The sequence below is a fragment of the Piliocolobus tephrosceles genome, chromosome 17, assembly GCF_002776525.5.
Source record: "Piliocolobus tephrosceles isolate RC106 chromosome 17, ASM277652v3, whole genome shotgun sequence".
NCBI classification, from domain to species: domain Eukaryota; kingdom Metazoa; phylum Chordata; class Mammalia; order Primates; family Cercopithecidae; genus Piliocolobus; species Piliocolobus tephrosceles.
In genome coordinates, this window is record NC_045450.1 from 57887105 (window position 1) to 57898317 (window position 11213).

Consider the following 11213-nt stretch of genomic DNA (forward strand, 5'->3'; position numbering starts at 1 on the left):
GGGTTTATAGGTGCCCACCACCAAGCCCAGCTAATTTTTAAAAGTATTTTTAGTAGAGATGGGGTTTCGCCATGTTGGCCAGGCTGGTCTCTAACTCCTGACCTCAAGTCATCTGCCCACCTCAACCTCCCGAAGTGCTGGGATTACAGGAGTGAGCCACCACGGCCAGCCTCTGTCCATTTTTCTACTGTATAAATATATGTAGTTACACACACACATATCTTCTCCCACTCTGTAGGTTGCCTTTTCACTCTCAATGGTGTCTTTTGATGAATAGATATTTTTAGTTTTAATATAGTTCAATTTATACATTTTTCCTTTATGATTAGTGTTTTGTGTCCTGTTATAAACTTTTTGACTACTTCAAGGTTGCAAAGATGTTCTTTTACGTTTTCTTATTAACTTTTAAAATACAGACTGACAATCCAAATGAAATGTATTATTGTTTATGATGTGAGGAGGGTCCAAATACAATTTTTTTTCCATAGAGAGATGCAAATGACCTAACACTATTTTGTGAAAATATAATATTTTCTCCATTGGTCCATGTTCTGTAAGACTTGTAAAAAATGAATTTTACATTTATGTCTATATATCTGTTTACACAAATGGTTAAAAACTCTACACATAGTTCTAATATTCTTCTATTTTCATGCAATACTGTTGACACATATAGCCTATTACTGGCTGCATACAACGCATATATGTGCATTATATAGATATACTGTAAATAATTTAATTAATTCTCTTAAAGTAAACATTTAAAGTATTTCCATTTGGCTATGTTATTGAGATGCTGAAATGAACATTTTGTCCAAAGTGCCAGTTGTTTAATTATCTCCTAAGGATAAATTGCTAGGAGGAGGAATTGCTGGATTAAAATGCATGTCTTCTTTTTTTTTCCCGAGACAGAGTCTCGCACCGTCACCTGGGCTGGTATGCAGTGGTGTGATACCGGCTCGCTCCAACCTCAGCCTCTTGGGTTCAAGCGATTCTGCTGCCTCAGCCTCCCGAGTAGCTAAGATTCCAGGCGCCCGCCACCACGCCGGGCTGATTTTTTGCATTTTTAGTAGAGACGGGTTTCACTATGTTGGTCAGGCTGGTCTTGGACTCCTCACCTCGTGATCTGCCCGCCTCGGCCTCTCAAAGTGCTGGGATTACAGGCGTGAGCCACCTCGCCCGGCCAAAATACATGTCTCTTTTTAACGTTTGCTTTCTGGGCTAGGCGGCGTGGCTCATGCCTGTAATCCCAGTACTTTGGGTGGCTGAAGCCAACGGATCTCTTGAGTCCAGGAGTTCCAGACCAGCCTGGGTAAGAAGGGGAGATGCCATCTCTCTAGGAGGATCTCTTGAGCCCGGGGAAGTTGAGTCTGTAGTGAGACGAGATTGAGCCACTGCACACCAGCCTGGATGAGAGTGAGACCTTGTTTCAATAAACAAAGTTTGCCTTCCGTAAGGTTTATAATAACATTTTTCTTCCATCCGCAGATATTAACCTGTTTCCCCACAGTCTCACCAACAGTGGCCATTACCAATGTTTTACATCTTTGCTAAACCGAGTAAAAAGAAAACTTACTGTTTTCATTTCCATTCTTGTCTAATAATAGTTTAAACAGCTTTGTATATCCTTAATATTTGTTTAACTTTTTTGTTTTTTGGGAGGCCTGTTCTAATCTTTGCTCATTTTCCTTCTGGGGTTGTTGGCCTTTTTCTTACTGGCTTATTAAGTAACACAATTAATATATATTATGTCATGTGTATATATAAACAATCTTATCTCGCAGTTCCCTAGTTTGGCTTTTAACCTCCTATTGTCTTTTGAGCTGCAGTTTTAACCCAGTCTGTATAGGAACTAACATCTGTCCAGAAGCGCCTGAAAGCCTCTGGGGCCAGCGGCCAGTGGGCGGAACCAGCACGTCCTGACAGATCTGCCCGGTCCCTTTCTTCCCTTCCCTCCCCTTCTCCTCCCCTTCCCCTCCCTTTCCCCCTCCCCCTCCCCTTCCCCCCTCCTCGGGGGCGGAGCCAAAGAACGCTCCGCCTGCGCGCGCCGCTTCCGTTGCCATAGCGGCTGGGGGAGGGAGGCTCCTGCTTCTGTACCCCGTGAAACAAAACCTAGGGAGCTGAGGCCTACGCGAGGCTATAGTCGCCGGCGTGCGTAACGTTGGCGCACGTGACTCCGGCCCGGGCCACAGGGCGCGTGCGCAGTGAGACTTGAGCGCCCCTGGTCCCTGTCCGGCGGCATTCGGTGGCTGCGCGGCCCTGAGGTGGGACCGGCTTCCCGGTGCCGCGAGGGCGCGACCGGACAGCCTTCCCGCCAGTCCAGCGCACCACCTCCTTGCCTTGTGGCTGGAGGCACCGCGGACCCAAAGGGAGCGACCATCCCGGGAAGCAGCCCCGAGAGCGGAAGTGCAGAATGGCTTCCTCGAGGGAGTAAAGTGCAGCCTCCCCAGACACTGGGGCCCAGGTGGGCGTGGGCGAAGGTAATCCAGGCTTGGGTACGATTCCGGGCCCTCCTTCGACTTCCAAGCGGGTGAGCCAGGGGCTGGGACCGAGTTTCCTCCAGGTCAGGGACCGGGCCTCCGGAGTGGGGTTTGGGACTTGACTAGATGAAAAGAGATCCGGGGTGCCCAGCCCAAAGTCAGCCTTGGATACTCACTGGCCGTTGTTTTCACAGTTGCTAGTAGGAGGAGTTGGCGCAAGCACTTGGAACTCCTTTGTGTCAGTTGAGAGGTAAAAAGTGTTGATGAGATCTTGTGGGTTTTGTTTTGGGTTTACGAATTTTACATGTATTTCCTTGCGCGGGGGCTACATAACTGCCTACTTGAGTTTGCAATATGAGAATGGTAATAGCGACCCACTTAGCAGAGTTATGATGCCACAAAGCTCAATGGAGTGTTTAATGAAAGGCTCAGAGGATCATATACTGGAAAATTTTCCCACACACGCTGTAAGCCACATAGTTTTTTTTTTTTTTTTTTTTGAGACGGAGTCTCGCTCTGTCGCCCAGGCTGGAGTGCAGTGGCCAGATCTCAGCTCACTGCAAGCTCCGCCTCCCGGGTTTACGCCATTCTCCTGCCTCAGCCTCCCGAGTAGCTGGGACTACAGGCGCCCACCACCTCGCCCGGCTAGTTTTTTGTATTTTTTAGTAGAGACGGGGTTTCACTGTGTTAGCCAGGATGGTCTCGATCTCCTGACCTTGTGATCCGCCCGTCTCGGCCTCCCAGAGTGCTGGGATTACAGGCTTGAGCCACCGCGCCCGGCCTTGTTTTTTTTTTTTTTTTAAGTCATGCATTTAAGTGCCGAAGTGAAGTTGAGGTGCACTATTATGACTCATTCAGAACCTGAAGAGAGAGATACCTTTTGTGGTAAGTATGATATCCACTCATTTATTCAGTAAATACTTACTGAGTGCTTACTGTGTACCAGGCAGTGCCCAACTTCTTGGAATGGTTTATGTGTAAACAAAACAAAGATCTCTGCCCTGTGGAGCTTACATTCTAGTTTGGGGAAGACAAATAATAAACAGTAAACATGAAGCAAGTTATAGGTTGGAAGGACATGAATACCATAGGAAAAAAATACAGCGAGATAAGAGGCATGGAGAATGGAAGATGCAATCTTAACTCAGGTAGGCTTCACTGAGAAAATGACATTTGAGCAAATATTGGAAGGAGGCGAAGGAGTTAGCTGTGCTGATAGCTGGGGAAAGAGCATTCCAGGTGGAGGGACCACCAATGCAGAAAGACTTTTGGCTTGGAATGTGCTTAGTGTCTTCAGTGAACAGCAGAAAGGCCTATTTGGCTGGAGTAGTGAGTAAGGGAGTAGTAATGAAAATTAGGTGGCAACACAGAAAAGTATAGTCAGAACGGTGGAGTGTCTGAATCACTTAAGTTGTTCTCATGTGAAGGTAATTACCTATTAGCTTAGGTAAGATTTCACAGCTTAACTACAGCCATTAATTAGTATGTGAAGTTAATGACTAAAGTTAGACTTTTTCCAAAATAGAATATAGATGAGATCTAAACATGGCTGTCGTTTCCAGCAAGCACAATGCAAATTAAGACAGAGGAACTTGTTGTAAAAAGCTTTTATTTGCCCTTATTTAAGATTTTAGTGAATGTGGAAGCACCTCAATTTTGTCTTCCTTTAGAAGTTTGTCTAAATATAGCTCTACCAGTAAAAAACAAACGAAAAACAGGCATAGTGGCTGACACCTCTAATCCCTGCACCTTGGAAGGCTGAGTTGGAGGGACTGCTTGAGCCCAGGATTTTGAGACCAGCCTGGGCAACAGAGCAAGACCCCATCTCTACAATTTTTTTTTTTTTTTTTAAACTAACTGGGTGTGGTGGTGCTTGTCTGTAGTCCCAGCTAGTTTGGAGGCTGAGGTGGGAGGATCCTTTGAGCCTGGGAGGAGGTCAAGGCCTCAGGGAGCTATGACCTGTGCCACTGCGCTCCAGCCTCGGTAGCAAAGTGAGACGCTGTCTCAAAAAATTTTTTTTAAATCTAAATATACTGTGGCAAACAAATGACTAAGAAGACACCTGTTACTTCAGGGAAATTACAAACTGGTAGAGTAGACTTGCAAATAATTTAAACATAAAATAAGAAAGAATGAAAAAAGTGTGCTAAAAGAACAATACAAAGTAAATGCTAAAAGAAACATCATTTGGATATTATTGTATGTATTAACGGCAGTAGTTCTCTTTATTTCTCATTTTGTCCTTGAACATCTGCTTTTCTGGAATGATGATTTGATTGTCAATTCTTTCATATTTAACAAATTTAGATTTTTTGGAAAATCATTTGTAGAACGCATTGTATATGCTAAATAAGTGCAGAATTTATGAACTAGAGCATCTATTGATTAACATTACAGTAACAGGTACCATGTAATACTCATTGCTCTCCCTGCTGGAATTCGTAACTTTTCCAAAACTCTGCCATTAAGCCATACTTCTCATATCCTTTTTCCTCTTCAGAAGGAAGAGGTTTCTTTGTTTCTGGTTTCTTTGGCAGTGTTGACTGCCAGAGTATGTAGAGTGACTATTTGTAATTTGTATATTTAATACGTATATTTCTTCAGTATAAAATCCTGCTGTCCAAGTGTTAAAAAGTTTTAGTGGCTAGAAGAAATAATGATATTTTATGGTGGAAGTGTGGAGCTGTCTGAACCATATGAAAACCAGGGATCTGTAGTTTGAGACATACCAGGGTAAACTGTCAGTTTCAGCATCAAACAGAAAAAGGCTAACCACTCAAGTATAGCACAGTTTACAAGCAGTATGGTGATGAACATTAGTTGATGACCTATATAGGTGATTGGTACCACCAAAGTGCTTGTCTTAGAGAATGAAATCTGGACAGAGTATGTATTCAGCAATCCTACTAGGAGGGTAAGTGGCTTGTGGCAGGATCACTACTGGGTTCAGGTGCATGATCCTTTCCCTGAAGGAGGTAAGGTATGATGGGAACTAAAAAAAACCAAAAAGTCACATGTTGGAGCTTGAACAAAGGTCATGTCCAGGAATGAACCTCTAAGGGTGTGTTTGTTTGAGGTCACGTAGGTGTTGTCACAGCCATTGGTGTGAAGAACTTTGGGGAAGAGTTAAATGGGTTACTATGATAATCAGAGCTGTCATTCACTGACAATTATTCTTTGTTATTTTTTTTATATGCTAGTATGTTTTATCTTCTTCTTAAAAAATGATAGGCTTTTTTTTTTTTTTTTAATGAGAAGAAACCAAATCCCAGAGATGGAATTTGCCCAAGGCTGCTTATTAAGCCATAATTAGCAAAGCTGGAATATGAACCCAGGTCTTGGATATCAAAACTTTTCTCATTATTCCAAATTACCTGGTTAAATAACAGAGTATGCTGACTTTAGCCTTCACATTTTATGGAGTTTGTCATGAGTGTGATCATATTTACTGCTCATGAGATTTCACTCACTAAGAAATTTGATTCATTTAATTATGTGTTTTCTCTTCCTAGCTTTTAATTTGATTTGAAAATGAGTAAGTGCAGAAAGACACCAGTTCAGCAGCTAGCAAGTCTCGTGTCATTCAGCCCAGATGTTCTTGCTGACATTTTTGAACTCTTTGCCAAGAACTTTTCTTATGGCAAGCCACTTAATAATGAGTGGCAGTTACCAGATCCCAGTGAGATTTTCACCTGTGACCACACTGAATTTAATGCATTTCTTGATTTGAAGAACTCCCTAAATGAAGTAAAAAACCTACTGAGTGATAAGAAACTGGATGAGTGGCATGAGCACACTGCTTTCACTAATAAAGCAGGGAAAATCATTTCTCATGTTAGAAAATCTGTTAATGCTGAACTTTGTACTCAAGCATGGTGTAAGTTCCATGAGATTTTGTGCAGCTTTCCACTTATTCCACAGGAAGCTTTTCAGAATGGAAAACTGAATTCTCTACACCTTTGTGAAGCTCCAGGAGCTTTTATAGCTAGTCTCAACCACTACTTAAAATCCCGTCGGTTTCCTTGTGATTGGAGTTGGGTAGCGAATACTCTGAATCCATACCATGAAGCAAATGACGACCTCATGATGATTATGGATGACCGGCTTATTGCAAATACCTTGCATTGGTGGTACTTTGGTCCAGATAACACTGGTGATATCATGACCCTGAAATTCTTGACTGGACTTCAGAATTTCATAAGCAGCATGGCTACTGTTCACTTGGTCACTGCAGATGGGAGTTTTGATTGCCAAGGAAACCCAGGTGAACAAGAAGCTTTAGTTTCTTCTTTGCATTACTGTGAAGTTGTCACTGCTCTGACCACTCTCGGAAACGGTGGCTCTTTTGTTCTGAAGATGTTTACTATGTTCGAACATTGTTCCATAAACTTGATGTACCTGCTGAACTGTTGCTTTGACCAAGTCCATGTTTTCAAACCTGCTACTAGCAAGGCAGGAAACTCCGAAGTCTATGTCGTTTGCCTCCACTATAAGGGGAAAGAGGCCATCCATCCTCTGTTATCTAAGATGATCTTGAATTTTGGGACTGAAATGAAAAGGAAAGCCCTCTTTCCCCATCATGTGATTCCTGATTCTTTTCTTAAGAGACATGAAGAATGTTGTGTGTTCTTTCATAAATACCAGCTAGAGACTATTTCTGAGAACATTCGTCTGTTTGAGTGCATGGGAAAAGCGGAACAAGAAAAGCTGAATAACTTAAGGGATTGTGCTGTACAATATTTTATGCAAAAATTTCAGCTGAAACATCTTTCCAGAAATAATTGGCTAGTAAAAAAATCTGGTATTGGTTGTAGTACAAATACAAAATGGTTTGGGCAGAGGAACAAATATTTTAAAACTTATAATGAAAGGAAGATGCTAGAAGCCCTTTCATGGAAAGATAGAGTAGCCAAAGGATACTTTAATAGTTGGGCTGAAGAACATGGTGTATATCATCCTGGGCAAAGTTCTATTTTAGAAGGAGCAGCTTCCAATCTTGAGTGTCACTTATGGCATATTTTGGAGGGAAAGAAACTGCCAAAGGTAAAGTGTTCTCCTTTTTGCAATGGTGAAATTTTAAAAACTCTTAATGAAGCAATTGAAAAGTCATTAGGAGGAGCTTTTAATTTGGATTCCAAGTTTAGGCCAAAACAGCAGTATTCTTGTTCTTGTCATGTTTTTTCTGAAGAATTGATGTTTTCCGAGTTGTGTAGCCTTACCGAGTGCCTTCAGGATGAGCAGGTTGTAGAACCCAGCAATCAAATAAAGTGCCTGCTGGTGGGCTTTTCGACTTCCCATAATATCAAAATGCATATACCATTGGAAGTTCGACTCCTAGAATCAGCTGAACTCACAACTTTTAGCTGTTCATTGCTTCATGATGGAGATCCAACTTACCAGCGTTTATTTTTGGACTGCCTTCTACATTCATTGCGGGAGCTTCATACAGGAGATGTTATGATTTTGCCTGTACTTTCTTGTTTCACAAGATTTATGGCTGGTTTGATCTTTGTACTCCACAGTTGTTTTAGATTCATCACCTTTTTTTGTCCCACATCCTCTGATCCCCTGAGGACCTGTGCAGTCCTGCTGTGTGTTGGTTATCAGGACCTTCCAAATCCAGTTTTCCAATATTTGCAGCGTGTGAATGAATTGTTGAGCACTTTGCTCAACTCTGACTCACCCCAGCAGGTTTTACAGTTTGTGCCAATGGAGGTACTCCTTAAGGGGGCACTGCTTGATTTTTTGTGGGATTTGAATGCTGCCATTGCTAAAAGGCATTTGCATTTCATTATTCAAAGAGAGAGAGAAGAAATTATCAGCAGCCTTCAGTTACAAAACTGAACATGTTCTTTCTGAGATTCAACTTTATGACTTCTTATAATTTGCCCAGTGTTGCATCCTGTTGTTCTATTAATTTAAAAACCTTTTTATTTTGGGGGAAGGCCAACGTTTGCATCATTCGAAGTCTCCATTCTGGAAAACCATCCATTCTGATCCCTAGGGTATATACACCTACAGGCATAGAGCTCTTCCACATGGTGGAATCTATGCAATGATAGATATTCACACTCTAAATATGAGGTGTGTGTATATGTGTATGGGTGGACACAGCCATGCTTACATATGCTATTTAGTTGGTCTTACTTAATCTGCTTAAGATTTGCATCTGTGTGCCTTTGTTCAGATTAGTTTTTTTTTTTTTTTTTTTTCCCAGCCGATTTCCTCTTGGTGGCTAATGCTGTTAGTGAATTTTCCAACTCATTTTCACTCATTGGTTAATGTTGTTAATGAATTGATAGAGGTAATTGAGGAAAGGAAATGAGTGAGTCACTATTCAGCAACACTGATTTCTGTTAACACATCAGTTATGAATTTCAGGGAATTCATCTCGCCAGATTCTTGATAACATGCCATTCATTGCCTTTAGGGGATTGACCCTATTTTCTTATATGGCTCAAATAAAACTAGTGTGCTGTTGTATGAATCTTTTACTGACCACACTGTCCAACTAAAAAAAGATAACGGGGCAGCTTTAAACCAAAGATCATGTTTAGAACAATGAAAATTATTTGTTGTATCTAATACATGCCTGTATCATGAAAAGCTTCATTTAGCAATGATGTAATAATTTTTAACTTCCAGGAAATAATCTGTGAATGGAAAGATTTTTTTAAGATTTTGAGATAGTGTTTAATCTCATGTTGGGAACACATGAATGTGATGAACATAGTGAATACTAAAGAAAACTCTTCAGACTTTCAGAATGATGGTTTAGAATTTAAATTTTTAATCTTTACTAATTTCTTTTTTTCAGTATGAAAATAGCACTTTTCCAAAAGATTAGCCATGGAATGGTTATTTTGCCAGTTGCATTTGATTTCTTTTGTATTTGCAATGTAATGAGTCCTTTTATTTCTTCTGTATTTGCAGTATAATGAGTTTTTGTGGCAAACTGTATTAAGCAATTTTTCATTATCTTGAAGTTCCATAAAGTGGAGAATATTTATATTCTCATGTGCATTTTAGGTACTTTTGTTATGTGAAAATAGATGTATTTCTGATGCATTTGGTTAGTAAATATTAATCTGAAAATTTTCATGTTCTTTGCTATTTTGAATTCTGTTATAGATTCATGAATAAAGTCATTACTAGAGAGATTTTGTGTTCATCTTTTTTAAAGGGAATTATGGAAGAAGTTAAAAATATAAGCTGGAAACAGACATTTTTAAAGGGAGTTTTAAATGACAGTTAATGTTCTTTCATTTTCTCTGATTTGCTTTCATTAAAATTTAGTCCTTAATATTGTAATATTTATGGAAGATCTACTTCAGGAAAGAAACCGAATACTTAAGGGGGGTTGGGAGAGGAGTGTGTGGAGGCCTGGAAGTAGATTTTTGAAAGAGAGCTAATTTCCTACTGGTGACTCTAGGAAGCAATTCCAGTTGTATGATAATGGAAGTCTGATAGAAGGTTGATTACCGGGAGGAAAAAAAAAAACACTCTTAGAAAACCATTTTGCACTTAATAATCTTTATGCCTTGCTAAGTGGTATTCAATATACTAATAATGCAGCTTATTTTTTGCTTATTTTAACTATTTGATAAGAATGAAGTTGAAAGCATGGGTCCAAATTCTAGCATTATGACCATCTTTAAGCCTTTCAAATAAGTATTGAATGCTTAGTGTTTTGTTGACTCGAATCTGTATTGGAATATGTAACACTGGAGTATTCTCAAATGTACTTTGCTTTTTAACCTGGCTTTTGGAATCAATTGCTTATCTGATTCATTGGATTCAAATTGCCTTAGAGGTAGACATGACTTGAGGAAGGTTCAGATTGAACTGGATGTATTAATAGATGACAGGTACTAATGATTTATATGAATTTCTCTTTGAGAGAAAGGAGAGGAAAAATGCTATTCAAAAGATGAATGGAAAAGTAGAAGAGGACAGGAAGAGATGAGAGTATGCATGTTTTACCAAGGTAGACTGTTCTTAAAAACTTTTTTCCACAGGTTTTGAGATTTTTAATTTGTAATGTCTATTAAAAAACATATCAAATTAATTCCTTTGTAATCTGTTTAATTTCAACAAAACATACACTTAATGTAAGTATTATACTCTTAAAATGATGACAAATTATTATATGGAGATGGGACAGATATGCAAGACCTGGCTGCAAATTTGTTTACTACATAGTTAACACTGAAAAGAGAGATTCAATTATTTTGTAATAGGCTTCCCACACCTTTAAAAAAAAACTGGATAAAACATTTCAGGGTGATCTTAGGAACAGAACTCACTATAAAACAAAAATTTCAATATTGAAACAAAATATGAATATTTCAAATTCAATATTGAAATGGAAAATGAATTTCCATTTCAATGGTAAGCATTTTTTAGGGTTGGCCTAATGAGCCAAGTAGCAAGTAAACTGAAAACTTGACACTACATATGGTAACTCAGTATGTAGGTATGTTTTAGGACATGTAATTAAAAGAATAATCCTCAATAGATGTATAATGGGTTGTTATTATTTTGAGCCTCTAATGCATTTTTTTAGTTTATATAAAATTGCAGGCCTTAAATAATGAGTTCTCCCCTGTCCCCTTATACGCTTATTGTCTGTTTAATATTTGCTTTTTCTTTGTTGGCCAAAACAGAAATGCAAATAACTTATTTTTGATAACTATAAGTTTATACTGGAATGACTTGGGAGGAGGTGAAGCT

At 39.6% G+C, this 11213-nt stretch overlaps 1 protein-coding gene across 4 annotated transcripts; it reads left to right on the forward strand.

The window, feature by feature from the left end:
- Nucleotides 1-2101: 2101 nt before the first annotated feature.
- On the forward strand, nucleotides 2102-9640 carry CMTR2 (cap methyltransferase 2). Of its 4 annotated transcripts, XM_023210372.2 has the most exons (3): nucleotides 2102-2464; nucleotides 2675-2730; nucleotides 5993-9640. In XM_023210372.2, the coding sequence occupies exon 3, from the start codon at nucleotides 6012-6014 to the stop codon at nucleotides 8322-8324; it is 2313 nt and encodes a 770-aa protein (XP_023066140.1). In that variant the 5' UTR covers nucleotides 2102-2464; nucleotides 2675-2730; nucleotides 5993-6011; the 3' UTR covers nucleotides 8325-9640. The 4 variants fall into 4 exon arrangements, with proteins under 4 accessions (XP_023066140.1, XP_023066137.1, XP_023066139.1 ...); XM_023210369.2 differs by lacking the exon at nucleotides 2675-2730 and having other exon boundaries at nucleotides 2102-2530; XM_023210371.2 differs by lacking the exon at nucleotides 2675-2730 and having other exon boundaries at nucleotides 2102-2480.
- The last annotated feature ends 1573 nt before the right edge of the window (nucleotides 9641-11213 follow it).